This window comes from Oryctolagus cuniculus, chromosome 8, assembly GCF_964237555.1.
Source record: "Oryctolagus cuniculus chromosome 8, mOryCun1.1, whole genome shotgun sequence".
NCBI lineage: Eukaryota > Metazoa > Chordata > Mammalia > Lagomorpha > Leporidae > Oryctolagus > Oryctolagus cuniculus.
In genome coordinates, this window is record NC_091439.1 from 12,919,043 (window position 1) to 12,933,958 (window position 14,916).

The 14,916-nt window shown below is 43.1% G+C and overlaps 1 protein-coding gene across 5 annotated transcripts in view; it reads right to left on the reverse strand.

Annotated features, from left to right (window-relative positions):
* Positions 1 to 14,916, reverse strand: part of FHIP1A (FHF complex subunit HOOK interacting protein 1A) — a 307,224-nt gene that overhangs the window by 23,963 nt on the left and 268,345 nt on the right. For all 5 annotated transcript variants that reach the window (XM_002716896.5, XM_051819359.2, XM_008267334.4 and 2 more), the window contains 2 exons: positions 10,924 to 11,003; positions 2,662 to 2,852 (listed from right to left, as the gene is read on the reverse strand). In XM_002716896.5, the coding sequence (XP_002716942.1) occupies positions 2,662 to 2,852; positions 10,924 to 11,003 (271 nt within the window). The remainder of the gene's footprint in view (positions 1 to 2,661; positions 2,853 to 10,923; positions 11,004 to 14,916) is intronic.

Consider the following 14,916-nt stretch of genomic DNA (forward strand, 5'->3'; position numbering starts at 1 on the left):
GGTTGGGGGGAGACTCAGACAAGAAAAAATACGTACGTCCTACCACTTCTTACACATCTAGTGGGTTGCAGATGCTTTAGCAAGGCTAAGTTAATTCTCCCACTAATCCTATATGGTGGTTATTTTCTCTACTTACAGATGAAGAAACCCAGGTTCGGAGACAATACCCAACACCAACCATGGCAGAGTCACAATTCAAGTACGGGCAATCTCAGGCCACCCCCCCTCCCCACCCCGGTTCTTACTTTGATGCCACACCTTTGCAAGCCTAAATCTCTACCAGGGAACAAGCACTTGGCCCAGCAGATAAGACACCTACAACTTGCACTGGTGCGCCTAGGTTGAATTCCTGGCTTCAACCCCCGACTCCAGCTTCCTGCCAACACATACCCTGTGAGGCAGTGGTGACGGCTTCTGCCATCTTCATGGGAGACCTAGACTGTGTTCTGGACGCCTGGCACTGGCCTCATCCCAGCCCCACAGATGGAGGCTGCCTCCAGCAAGCACACACACTCACTCTTTCTACCTCCCAAATAAATAAAACTTTTTAAAAAATAAATGCATCTCTACTAGACTGGGTCAGGAATAAGCCTTAACAAGACAAGTTTTCAGATCACTAGAGTAGAGAAAATTCATTTCCCTCTACTGCCAAAACATTACTGTTGCTCTATTATCTACTTTAAGTAAAAAGCCATCAGAAACTACTATGTCACATGCCACATAAAGATGCTTCAGTGAACAGTGGGCCTGTATATGTACACTGGTAGTTCCCTAAGATTATACTGCAGTGATGTCAAGGCCATCACAGGCTTTGTAATTACTTGTATACTCCATAATGTTCACGCAATGACAACGTTGCCTAACCATAAATTTCTCAGAACGCGTTCTTATCACATGATGTAGGTCTGCACTAGCAGTATTTTTTTAAATATTTATTTTATTTATTTGAAAAACAGAGTTACACAGAAAGGTAGCAAGAGAAAAGTCCTCCATCCACTGGTTCACTCCCCAAATGGCAGCAATGGCTGGACCTAAGCTGATCTTCTTTCAGATCTCCCATGTGTCTGTAGGGCCCAAGAATTTGGGGCATCCTCTGCTGCTTTCCCAGGTGCATTAACAGGGAGCTTGATCAGAAGTGGAGCAGCCAGGACTCTAATCAGCACCCATACGGATGCTGGTGCTGCAGGCTGGGGCTTTAACCCATTGCACCACAGTGCTGGCCCCTGCACTAGAAGTATTTATTAAGCACATACTATATACCAGGCAGTCTTCTAAGAACTAGGAGTCTTAACTCATTTATCCTTAAAATAATCCTTTGAGGTAGGCATCATTTTAGAGATGAGGAGAAAAGTTTAGAAAGGTCAAGTAATTTGCCTAAGGTAGTGACAGAGTCAAGACTCACAATGCTAACTTAACTACTGCACAAAGATCCTGTAGCAAACCAGCTACTACACAGCCTTCTATCCATTTGGGCTTTTATCTGCTGCAGGGAACTCCAGAGGCAGTAGCGGGGACAGAGTTTGAAATAAGGGAACCTACCTTGTGTGTAACCTTGCACAATTCCTCCCTCAGAGTTTGTTTCAGCTGTAAATGGGAATCCTACCTTCTTCAAAGCGTGAGCTGATCACACAGGTAATGAAGGTGTCAAGTAATGGACAACCATACATTTAATTTGAATTCTGAATTCTGAGGCAAGGTTAGCCACAGAATCATTCCTGAAACAGCTTTCATAGTACATTTGAAGTCATAAATTTTGAAGTATGTTTTAAAAAGTAACTCTTAGATGAGAAAGCATGATATCCACACTGGTCTGCCTAACAAGAAAATATCTTAAAGATAAAGCCACATAAATGTTTCATTTCCATGCATACATTTTACAAAAAGACAAAGAACCAGTAAGACAACCTTTATCTCTAAAAATTACATTTATATCAAATATGCCAATATTTTCTTAGTCAAGTAGCCTGGCTCTTAAGATACATTTTACCTCAGAGGACTGTAGGAGAGTGGAAAGACTGACATTGCTATAGGAATATCAGAACACACTTGAGTCAATCCCAGGACTGTGCCATTTCCTTCCTACTGGTCACAGGACAGGCAGAACGTCTCTGAACTAAAAGAGCCACATGAACGTCAAAGCTGGATGCCCAGCTTCTGATGCTGGGGAGGGCAAAAGCTGACAGAATGGTCAATTAAATGCTACTTGTACAAGGTGAGGATTCTAACTCCTGTCAAAAACAGTTAATGTTGCCATACCATAAATTTCAAGGTCTACAGTGAGTGATACAACTATTGACAGGCAAACAATCCACAAATCAGTCACTTAGAAAATGAAAATAAAAGTTATTTCTTGGATTTGGCCAACTCCACTCCATTCATTCCCATTTGGTTTCAAAAGCCACATGAGTACATGAGTTCATGTTTGGATTCCGAGGAAGTCACCAGAAAGCCAACTTCAAATAAAGGTCCCTATCAGCTGACCAGGTGATGGCCAAGGTCTTCAATGAACACTTATCACAAAGTGTTTGTAAGTTCTTAGGGAAGAGAAAAAGACCCCTCCTGGGCATTTCTAAAACCAACGGGACTCTACATTATATCAAGACTACAAGGAGGGATGGAATTTGGCATGCTTTTATTTAAAATTCACTAGCGAGTTCCTACCTGAACCATCTTGTGTACACTTTGACCACAGGATATAATCCCTCTCTTGGTTCCCAAGCGTCAGGGTGATCCCGCTGGAGCAGCAGACAGGGGTCAGGGCGAGCAGCTTGGCGGCAGAAACAGAGTAACAGTCCCTCTCCTTCAAGGCGCGCCTTTGACTCAGCATCATGTGATGGCAGGGGATCAGATACCTGGAATGACAAAGAGCAGTATTCAGCCTCTGCAAGGCCCGAAACCATGGTCGAGACTGGTGGTGGCTAGAGCAGACTCACCTCTGCCTCGCTCAGACTACCCATCCATCAGCTACGCGGGTTGATTCCTTTGTTTAAAAACATGTTAAGGCAGTCTTTCTTGTGCTAGGAGAGCCTCTTTACATAGCATTCAGAAGGCTTCTCAATTTAACCTCCGGGAACTTCCTCATCTCTGGAAAGATCCTTTTTGCCTCCCTGCCTCTACACCCACTGTACACTTCACCTGGAGCGTGTCTGCCCTGTTCTCCGTGGAACGAATGCTCTGTCATCCTGCAAAGGCTCGAAGGCCAGTTTCAGTGTCACCTTCTGTGGGAAGGCTCCCTGGCTTCCTGCTCTGAGACAGCATTCACCTCTCCCTCTACAACGTTCACAGCCTTCTACTGAAGCATTATTGCCCTGGGTCACAACCATCTCAGCGTCTGCCTCTTTGATCTGAATGTGCTACCAGAGCAACGACCTGCTGCAAAAGCTCTGTCGTAAAATCCCAGAAACTCTGGCTCACGGTGAGTACTGAATGAGAGCAATGCACCACTATGCCATAGTGTAAGCCTCCTCTTATGTTCTTGTGAATGACCAGTGGAAAATACAGCGGCCAAGGAGTCTCCAAGGAGCACTGGGCCCCAGGCCCCTTTGTGCACAAAATATTTTTGGTGTGACCAAAATTACCTTAGAGGCATCATGAACCCAGAGACAAGAAAATCTGGGCAATCATTCCTGACACCCCCAGAGCACATGGGGAGAGCAAAGTCTGTTTAAATGCCTTTCTTTCTTACCAGGGAGAAAGCATCCTGTTAGACAGAGATGAAGCTAATGGGATCAAGGATGCATAGCCAAGCCAGGCACCACATACGTGTGCAGGAGCCAATTCCACAACAGCCTCAGCCCTGTGTGAACAGTCACAACCTTGCAATAAACCTGAATGATTGTTTCTACATTCAACATTCAAGAAAGAGGCGATGCAAAGGGAAACAAGCTATGATTAAGGTTTCTGTGGAGAAGATAAAAAGTACAACTTTCAGGATATGTCTTGAGGCCTGTAAACATTAAGCTGTCTCCCATTTCTGCTATTGATCTAAAGGAGGAAGACCCAAGCTGATATAAATGACAGATCCACACTGCAAGAGCCTGAGTCAAGGAGGAAAAAAGATTCAATTCTCTTCCTGGTACTTTACGCTAAGCGTTTTAATGACACCTTCCAGGTAGGAAATGACAATCTTGCCACTTACCCTTCAGTTCTCAGAAAAATGAAACCATCTATCATGTACTCTGCCCACCTAGTGTAGCTGGGTAAGGGGCTTCTCCTGCTCTCCCTCTCACCCCCTCTACCCACAGGTGTATACATAATTAAACTGTGACATACTAACATCCAGACACAGTCACTCATGTATGCGTGGTGCCATCTGTTCTCATAAGCTCAACTTCAAGAAAACTGAAAGTTAAGAAAACAAAAAGAGAAGATGGAGAAAGACAGTGTGGGAAAGGGACAGGTCTGTTCCAATTATTGGCTTAGCTCTGGGGACCTGTATCTGAGCCCTACTGGAGGGAAGTGGATGTTGGAAGCAGGAAATGAAGGTGTGCTTTCTCATGAGGATCTCTGAGTGGAGATGCCCTGGTGACCAGGAATGACGCAGGAAGAGGGACCCTCTCCCACCTCTATCTGAACACAGCACTGCTGGGGATCAGTAGGCACCAAGAACAGGCAGTGTTGCTCCAGCAGCGCAGGAAGGGGCTACGGGTGCATGGTAGGGACAGAGGTGAGAAAGCACCAACCAAAGGGGCCAGAGCAGGTGAAGAGCCATGGCAGACACCGGGACAACTGAGGGAGAGACAGACTTGCTCATGAATGCGTATAAAGCCCTCACTTAGGAACCCCTAGAGAAAATGATGGCTGATGTCTTGTAGAGGGCCAACAGCTGACAGGAGGTGGCTCAGCTGAGGGCCAAGGAAACCTTTCCTGTGGCTGTTGATGTGAATTCTTGTTTTCCCTTAGGCCAGTGAGGCCGAGGGAAATTCAGATTACATAGGACTTACTGTAGCCTTATGTGATCATTAATTATTTTAAAAATAAACTGGCTTGGTGCTTTTATATACTTCAGGAAATAACGACTGGCAGATCAAACCAAGTATATTTCGTGATTTAAGTTGATATATAAGGCCGGCGCCGTGGCTCAATAGGCTAATCCTCTGCCTTGTGGTGCCGGCACACCAGGTTCTAGTCCCGGTCGGGGCGCCGGATTCTATCCTGGTTGCTCCTCTTCCAGGCCAGCTCTCTGCTATGGCCCAGGAGTGCAATGGAGGATGGCCCAAGTGCTTGGGCCCTGCACCCGCATGGGAGACCAGGAAAAGCACCTGGCTCCTGGCTTCAGATCAGCACGATGCGCCGACCGCAGTGCACCAGCCGCAGCAGCCATTGGAGGGTGAACCAACGGCAAAAGGAAAACCTTTCTGTCTCTCTCTCTCTCACTGTCCACTCTGCCTGTCAAAAAATAAAAAAATAAAAAAGTAAAAAAATAAAAAAATAAGTTGATATATATACATTTCTACGGAACACTGAAAGCTAATAAGGCTATTTATCAAATACTACCAGTAGAGAGCTTGAAACTGTATTAGAATAAACAGTTAATGGGAATTTGCAACTTTGCAAAGACATGCTTGCAGCAGAAACTAAAAGTTTCTTCTGAATAAACCCAATGGAGGGAGACCCCTTATATGTAGGGAGAGGTTCTATGAAACTGGAAATGAAAAAACCCTGGTATTCAAACAGGTAGTTCTGCTGTGCCTGCAAAATAAAGGATCATCCCAGAGGGAAATGGAGAAAAACCACACCTTGACCCGCTCTTGTCTTCCCATCACTTTCAGGGAAAGATTAAAGAGGTAGAATGAATGCAAATGTCAAATATCAAAATAAGGCAGTTGTTGATGGCAGAAAAATCCCATAGGAATTTTGTACAGGTATTTATCATCGAGCTATCTTTTCATTTATACTATCTTTATTTAGTTTGGGAGTTTTATTTCAGAAAGCAGTAAAAACAATCAGAGACGAAAGCATAGCTGACTGTAGAGGTCCAGATTACTTGAAACCATCCCTCAATACAGCAGGAAAAAAACACATTGTTAATATTGTACTCCCTGTTTTCATCATCTCTCCAATCCTCCACAACCCTGGGGCTACTTCCCTTTTTATCATTCACTCAAGTAGATCATCTTCACTTCTGAAACAATCCAGTGACAAGCAACTGATAACAAAGCGCACAGACTGCTTACTGCTATGCTGGCAATGAGAACTTGCGTGTGTGTGTGCCCACATGCGCACGCATGGCTGTACCTTTCACATAACTAAAAATATATAAACTTCAAAAAAAAAAAAACATAAAGTAGTGAAGTACAATGAGGCAAGCAAAATGCTTCTTCTGAGATGATGAGAACCCCAGCAATGCACCAACAGGCAACGTTAGTGAACTTCAGAAGATGGCTTGTTTTCAAAGACATGCTGGTCATATTTCTCCCCTAATCGTCTTCCCTGAAGTCTGGCTGGGCTTCTCTCCCCTCTCCTCCTGACCCCTAATCCTGTGCAAGATGGAGATGCTTCTGAAGTACACATACAGCTTCTCGTGCAGCCAGGCAGCCTCTATCTGAACCTAACAGGCAATGCAGTTCATAAGCCTGACAATGGCCCAGTACTTCTGGGGAAAAAAATCTTACCCAGAATATTCAGAAATAGCACTGAAGGCATAAAGGAATTAAATTCTGTCTAACCTAGGACACTCCAGGCTTTGGAGGTGATTTGCCACTTATTTCCTACCTGCTTTTGGCCTATCCTGCATTACATCCATGGAGGCAGACAATTTCTCCTCAGTATTCTGCTACCCAAATTAGCCTCTTTTGGGATACACCTTATTTCAACCTATGTTTCTGACATTTGCTAAATGTAAGAAATTTGTATTAGTTAGAAATGGATTATCATTTCAAAATGTCAATAATTAAGAGTATTTAAGTTGCAGCAAAAATTGACATATAGCTATTATTTACTTATCACATAACAAGTAACTTCATTAAAAGCACTCACATAATTCTCACTGCTCTACTGCCTCTCAGATCTATGAGTTTATCATACACATTCAAACGACTGCACCAGTAATAATAAGAGGTGGATTATAAATCTGTTTTTCTTATGTACTTTACAATAAAGTTTAAATGACTAGAAGAATAAAGATTTTTTTTTTTTTAACAGGCAGAGTGGACAGTGAGAGAGAGAAAGGTCTTCCTTTGCCGTTGGTTCACCTTCCAATGGCCGCTGCGCTGTGGCCGGTGCACCGCGCCTATCCAAAGGCAGGAGCCAGGTGCTTCTCCTGGTCTCCCATGGGGTGCAGGGCCCAAACACGTGGGCCATCCTCCACTGCACTCCCTGGCCACAGCAGAGAGTTGGCCTGGAAGAGGGGCAACCAGGACAGAATCCGGCTCCCCGACCAGGACTAGAACCCGGTGTGCCGGCGCCGCAAGGCGGAGGATTAGCCTAGTGAGCTGCAGCGCCGGCCAAGAATAAAGATTTTTCATTATCCTTGCTTTTAGTACAGATTCTAAATCAGAAAAGACAGTGTATTTTCTAGAAAATTCCCCTCCCTTAAAATCATGTAATACCTAACAGTGCTCCAGATCCTTTTCACAGTTATTAGTATGACTACAGTTGACCCTCTCAATAACTCTATGAGGTAGTATACCCCAAAACCAAGATAGGGGATGAGTAGAATCAAATCAGGTCAGAGGAAGGAGCTCAGGGAACCAGTGGCTTCTGTGTACCCGTTATGTGCCCAGGCTACTTGTATGAAAGTCCTCCTACGGGGCCGGCACCGTGGCTCACTTGGTTAATCCCCCCACCTGTGGCAGCCGCATCCCATATGGGCGCCGGGTTCTAGTCCCAGTTGCTCCTCTTCCAATCCAGCTCTCTGCTGTGGCCCGGGAAGGCAGTGGAGGATGGCCCAAGTGCTTGGGCTGCTGCGTGCATGGGAGAATGGGAGGGGGCACTTGACTCCTGGCTTTGGATATGCACAGCGCAGGCCGTAGCAGCCATTTAGGGGGTGAACCAACAGAAGGAAGCCCTTTCTCTCTCTCTCTCTCTCTCTGTTTCTCTAACTCTATCAAAAAAAAAAAAAAAAAAAGTAAGTCCTCTTATTCATGCCCCTCATGAACTCCCCCAGGCAGCATGGTGGAGTTAAAGATAGAGGCAGCACTCAGTAATGAGCAAAAGGGAAAGAAATCTCATTATCATCACCCCCATCCTCATTAAAGAATGGAAGGAGAGACTGGCTCAGACAGCAGGACAGGTGGTCAAGGCTATCTCCGAACCTCATGTCCAGTATTTCCCCCCCATTATTCCAACTCTAAGTTTGTGATAACATGTCTTTCAGGTACTGCCCTCGGAAATTATTTGTCCTTACTCACCATGGAAAGGATTATCCATCACTTGGTCATGTATGTATTTCAACCATGAGATGATTTCTTCACCTTCACAGTGTGCACAGTGGGATTCTAACGAAGCCATTGCTAATGCCATTTCTGAGGACAATTTGCAATACAAGACACTTGCTATATATGCAGGCAAAAGGTAATTGGTGCTTACCTTATAAACGTCACTAATCAGCCAGTCAGCAAAACTTCCAGCACCTGGGCTAAATCTGACTTTTTCAGTGTACCTGGAAGGCTGGTGTTGGCCAGGAGGTGACCCAGAATGGGCAAGTTCTGCACCTCCTGATCAACACCAGGCTTTGAGGTGAAAAAAAAAAAAAAAAAAGACACCTGCCTGTCCTGCCATCAGAGTAGCAGTATTTAAGAACATTTAAATACAATCCTATTTCACCCATATTGGAATAAAGGCCTTGTTTTGGCAATAAAAAAGGCTTTCCCAGGTCCTCCCGGATTTCATTCAGGCCTAGCTAATGCATTCTGTCATATCGGTAGAGACTTGATGGGGAGCTGAAGTAATCCTTTTTAGATAGATAACTAATGTTCTACCCAGACTACCCAGGGTGTGTGTTTATGATCGGATTTGTTCTCTGCTAACGCCTTAAGATTAGTTACTCATGACTTGATCTAAACCCTTCAAAAGTCCAAAAAACTCTTTTAAACTTAACAAACTACTAGGTGATGCTCTCCCATGAAGTAAGAACTCTGTAAGGTCCTCCACAGGAGGCCACCACCTACTGCTTCAGTCTCATTTTTAATCTCTCCCTAGTCCAGGATGCTGTAGCCACAGCACAAACCAGTGGCACTCTGAGCCTCCAGGAAAAATCCCCTGCAGAGTTTGTCGAAACACAGCTTTCAGGGCCCTGCCTTGCATTTCTGACTCCACAGATCTGGGAGGAGGGCAAGACTCTGCATTTCTAGCTGGTTCCCAAGCAGTGCCTTTACTGCTACTCTCAGGCCCCAACCTGGACACTCCCCAGCCTTTCTAGAGCTACCTCTTCAGACACCTATTACATCCACCTGGGATGCCTTCTCCTTGGTGACCACTACTCAAATCGTGACCCCCGTGTGAACTAGGGAAAGCTTGTCTCCTTCCTTCTCTCTCTACTCTCAGCTTCATCCACCCTCGCTCCCAAAGGACAGGTCAAAGGAAGGGTCAGAAATTCCAGTGAGAAAGCAGAGGGGAGTGCGTGTTAGAGGATCCTGGCTGTCTCACTTCCCCCTTTTAGCTTCCACATTGCTAAGAAGGGAGTGCAGGAGCACAAGCACTGGCCAACTCTCCCCCTGGAATTTCTGTTTTCTGCAGTGCCAGGGCGGATCTCACTTGAGGAGTTAATTCCAAGATTCAGGATTTGAGCTTAGCAAAAAAAATTTTTTTTTTTTAAAGGAGGAAAGAAGTATACCACTGTCTAGTCTGAGGTCTGGAAAACGCTGCACTGGGATTCAGGAGCGAGTCCTGAACTAACAGTGAAGCCTCATTACTTGCCTTCACAAAGAACATGCTTCCCTTGGGGATCCAGGAAAGATGATACATAGCAGGCCCCGGTAGGATCTGGTGTTCCTCAGTCCCCTACCCAAATCACCAAAGTAAGGTAAAGTTAGGGGCACTACACTTTGACTCACTGTTTTCACATGCCAGCCACTTCATGAAACCCTTCCCACCTGTAGTACTGAAGGAAGTACTACTACCTTTGGCTGCCCAGTCTGTAAGTCCCTTTCACGCCATCTGCTCCCTGCTTTACTGTTTCTGAATTACACACTACAAGTACACATGAAATATTTACTGCATTTAGCTGGAAACACTCACAGATTAGATCATGTACACTGCATGTGTACCAAAGCCAAAGTCTAAGTATCTAATACCAACAGCATTTCTTCGTTGGAAAAAGTGGAATAATGTCCAAGTTGTTTTCAATAATGGATATCCTTGGCACCAACATTGTGGCACAGCAGGTTAAGCCACAGCCTGTAACGCCAGCATCCCACATGAATGCCACTTCAAGTCTCAGCTGCTTGGCTTCTGATCCAGCTCCCTGCTAATGCACCTGGGAAAGCAGTGGATAAGGGCCCCTCCACCCCTGCCAGAGACCCAGGTGGAGTTCTAGGTTACTGACTTTGACCTGGCCCCGTTCCAGCTATTCCAGCCATTTGGAGAGTAAACCAGCAGATGGAAGACCTCCTTTCTCTACCTCTCTGCCTTTCAAATAAATAAATAAATCTTTATTTAAAAAATAAATAACAAAGATCCCTATTAGGAGAAAAACATTCAGCTATGATACACAGGAATTCTCACAGGACTTCAGAAGATTTCCAAACATTCCATCTATTATTTCCAGAAGCATGTTTTTAATATAACACATGTGGCCCCCAGGTACTTTTAATAGTGAAGTTGAAATTAACCTTGGGAAATAACGCAGAAATTAAATTGATGCTCTTGAAGATTTTCTTCCCTACAAACATGGCCCTTAGTAGCTTCTATTACCAAAGTAACATAAAATAGTAATAGTATAGAATGAATTTTTCTTGAGAGAAAACAAAAAAGGCAACTCACCTTAGAACCAGTTGTAACATCACATCTTCACAATGTAAACCAATGAGAGTTCTGAATAATGCCAGGGACACCACACAAAGCTGGGAAGCAATCAACACATTCTATTTCAGATATTGGAATGGTAACTCTGCTCCCCACAGACGGCAAATCATAAATAAAATGACCTCTTTTTTTTTTTTTTAGCACTTTTGATAAAAACCATGCTACTGCCAGGGAGAATGTGTATTCAGGATATCTCCTTGTAGGGTTTGATTAGAAAGCTAATACCTGGAATTACGCTATCATGCAAAATTAAACTCCTACAAAAATGCCTATGTTCACGATTCAAGTCTTAATGATCCAGATAAACATGTCCCCTATGTCTCCCCCAATACACATACAGTGACATAGATCTGCTGTTCAGCTAATTTGTTTTGCTGTTATTTTCAAATATGACATTGGCTATTTATAAGACAGGACTCACAGGGAAATGCATATAACCTGGCCATCTCTCCCTTTAGAGTTCTCAGCTCCTAGACTCAGTTTCTCTGTTGCCTTTGGGGCTAACATTCTCCTTAGTTCAATTTTCTGTGGTGCTGAGAGGGTAGTAATGTACTTTTCTCAGAAGTTCATTAAAAAACAAGAAGCATGGGGCCAACACTGTGACACAAGTCAAGCCGTGGCCTGCTATGCCAGCATCCCCTGTTAGTGTACTTTGAGTCCTGGCTGCTCCACTTCCAATCCAGCTCCCTGCTAACGCACCTGGGAAAGTAGTAGAAGATTATACAAGTAATTTGGCCCCTGCCACCCACATCGGAGAACCTGATGGGAGTTCCAGATTCCTGGCTTGGGCCTGGCCCAGCTCTGGCTGTTGTGGCCATTTGAGGAGTAAACCAGCAGATGACAGATCTCTCTCTCTGTCTCTCCCTCTCTGTCACTCTGCCTTTCAAACAAAAATAAATCTTAAAAAAATTTTAAAAAGTCTTTTAATCTCACATTTTCAAAGAACAAAGATAAACTCCCAACTAGGGAGATACCCAAAGATATATTATAAAAATCATCATATCTTTTGAGAGGAAGCTTTTATCAATCTTCCAGGCCATTTAAGTAATTCAAGTTCTCATTTTTCACATAGCAGAATAAATACTGGTCTGTCTTCCAGAAAGGATGGGCTTAAAACCTGGTCAATGAAATCCAGAACAGCATTGCAAATAAATAGCTGTATGTGGACTATCCCACAACACCTCTTATACTCAGAGCAGGCTAGCCAGAAGCAACATACTCTGTCTCATTCTAAGTCTATGCACATGTTATTCCTGGAATGCCTTTTCCTGCCTTCTTCACAGGCCGACTCTTACTTATTCCCAAAGGCTTAGCTTAGGCATCATCTGCCCTTGGGAAATCTTTCTGTTCCTTCTCACAATACAGTCCCCTACCTCCTCTTTCCCCCATACTTAGTTAGGTATCCTTATCTATTGCCATAGCAACTCCTGTAAATCACCAAGGGTGTTCAGCAGGGTATATGAGTATTTACCTTTTTAAAATTGAGTTATAGGAAATCTTTGTTCTATGTATGCTCTGTGCTATCTATGAAGTCTTTGTACCTTAGGAGATATGATTTGTAAAGTTTTTCCCACTGTTTTTTGGATTGTCTTCAATTTCTGAATGGTGTCTACTGAAGCAAAAAAGCACTTAATGTTGATGATGTCCAGTTTATTCATTCTTTTGTTGCTTAGGCTTTTGCTGTCTTGCCTAGGAAATCATTGCCAGTGTCATGAAGATTACTCTTATGTTTTCTTCTAAAGGTTTTATAAGTTTAGCTTACATGGAGGTTTTTGATCCATTTTAAATTAATTTTTATACATAACATGAGGTAAGGGTTTAACTTCATTTTTTGCATTTAGATATCCAATTGTCCCAGCATCATTTGTTGAAAAGATTATTGTTTATTCCATTGAATGAGCTTTAAACCCTCATTTAAAACTCACTGACTGGGGCCTGCGCTGTGGCACAGCAGGTTTAGTTTCTATCTACAGTCCCAGAATCGTATATGCGTGCTGGTTTGAGCCCCAGCTGCTCCACTTCTGATCCAGCTCCCTGCTAATGGGCCTTGGAAAGTGGCGGAGGATGGCCCAACAACTGCTTGCCCCCGCACCCACATGGGAAACCCAGAAGAAGCTCCTAGATCCTGGCTTTGTCTTGGCCCAGCGCCTGGTCATTGTGGCTATATGGGGAGTGAACCAGCAGATGAAGGATCCCTCTCTCTCTCTCTGCCTTTCAAAAAATGAAACAAACAAAAAAACTCACTGACCATGGATACATAGCATTCTTTTTGGACTCTCGTTGATCTGTATGCCCATCCTTATAGAAGTACCACAGTTTTGATTACTGTAATTTTGTGGTTAAGTTCTGAAATCAGCAAGTGTTAGTTCTCCAAACCTTTTTTTATTTTTTCAAATTTGTTTTGGCTATTATTAGTCTTTTGTACTTCTACATGAATTTTCAGCTTATCAATTTAAACAGAAGCAAGCAAGGGGTTTAATAGAGAAATCATGAACTCTAGAAATAATTTTGGGAAGTACTTATTCCTATAGTAACAATATTAAGTTTCCTATTTTATGAACATGGGATATTTCCCACTTACTACGGTCTCTTTTAATTTCTTTCAGCATTGTCTTACAGTTTTCACAATATGTTTTATACATCTTTTGTGAAATTAACTCTTTATTTTTGATGCTATTATAAATGGGATTGTTTATATTATTCCCTTATATTGTATAGAAATAACAATAAATCTTTCTACATTAATCCTGTATCCTACAATATTACCAAACCCATTATTGATTCTGATGTTTTATTAGCACATTCCCTGTTTTTCTGCATGTAAGATCATCTCATCCTCAACTACAAAATGTTTTACTTCTAAAATGAGTGTTTTTAATTGTATTTTATTCTTTAACTGCCCTGGCTACAACATCTAAGTACCACACTGAACACAGTTGTTAAAGAGTGGACATCTTTATCTTAGCCTGCTTTACTCATCATGAAGCTTGATGTCAGCTCTGAGTTTTTCATAGATGTTCTGTAAGACTGAGGAAGTCTCCTTCTAGTCCTGGTTTATTAGGTATGTTTATCATGTTGAATGTTGTCAAATGCTTTTTCTGTGTCTACTGAAATGATCATATGACTTCTTTTATCTTGTTGACATATTACATGAATTGATTTTCAGATTTTAAGCCAGTTTTGCAATTCTGCTTTGATAAATTCTACTTGAACATGGTGCATAATCATTTTCATTTATTCTGGATTCTACTTGCCAGTGTTTTACTTAGAAATCCTGTGTCTGTATTAATAATTGATATTAGTCTGGCCAGCGCCGTGGCTCAATAGGCTAATCCTTCGCCTTGCGGCGCCGGCACACTGGGTTCTAGTCCCGGTCGGGGCGCCAGATTCTGTCCCGGCTGCCCCTCTTCCAGGCCAGCTCTCTGCTGTGGCCCAGGAAGGCAGTGGAGGATGGCCCAAGTGCTTGGGCCCTGCACCCCATGGGAGACCAGGAGAAGCACCTGGCTCCTGCCATTGGATCAGCGCGGTGCGCGGGTCGCAGCGCGCTGGCTGCAGCAGCCACTGGAGGGTGAACCAATGGCAAAGGAAGACCTTTCTCTCTGTCTCTCTCTCTCACTGTCCACTCTGCCTATCCAAAAAAAGAAAAAAGAAAAACAAATTGATATTAGTCTATAGTTTCTTTTTTCTTAGGATTTCTTTTCTTGGGATAACTTTGTCTGATTTGAAACCAGGATAAAACTGACTTCATATAATAAACACTCCTTCCTCTTCTATGTTTTTAAAAATTTTGTAAGAAATTTATATTTTTAACAATATAGTAAAAACATAATATCAATCATTTTTGAAAGCATAATATTCACATTGTTATACAACAGATCTCTAAAATGTGTACATGTTGCAAAGCCGATAAATGACGACTCACTAACCAGTAAACAACAACTTTGCAATTTT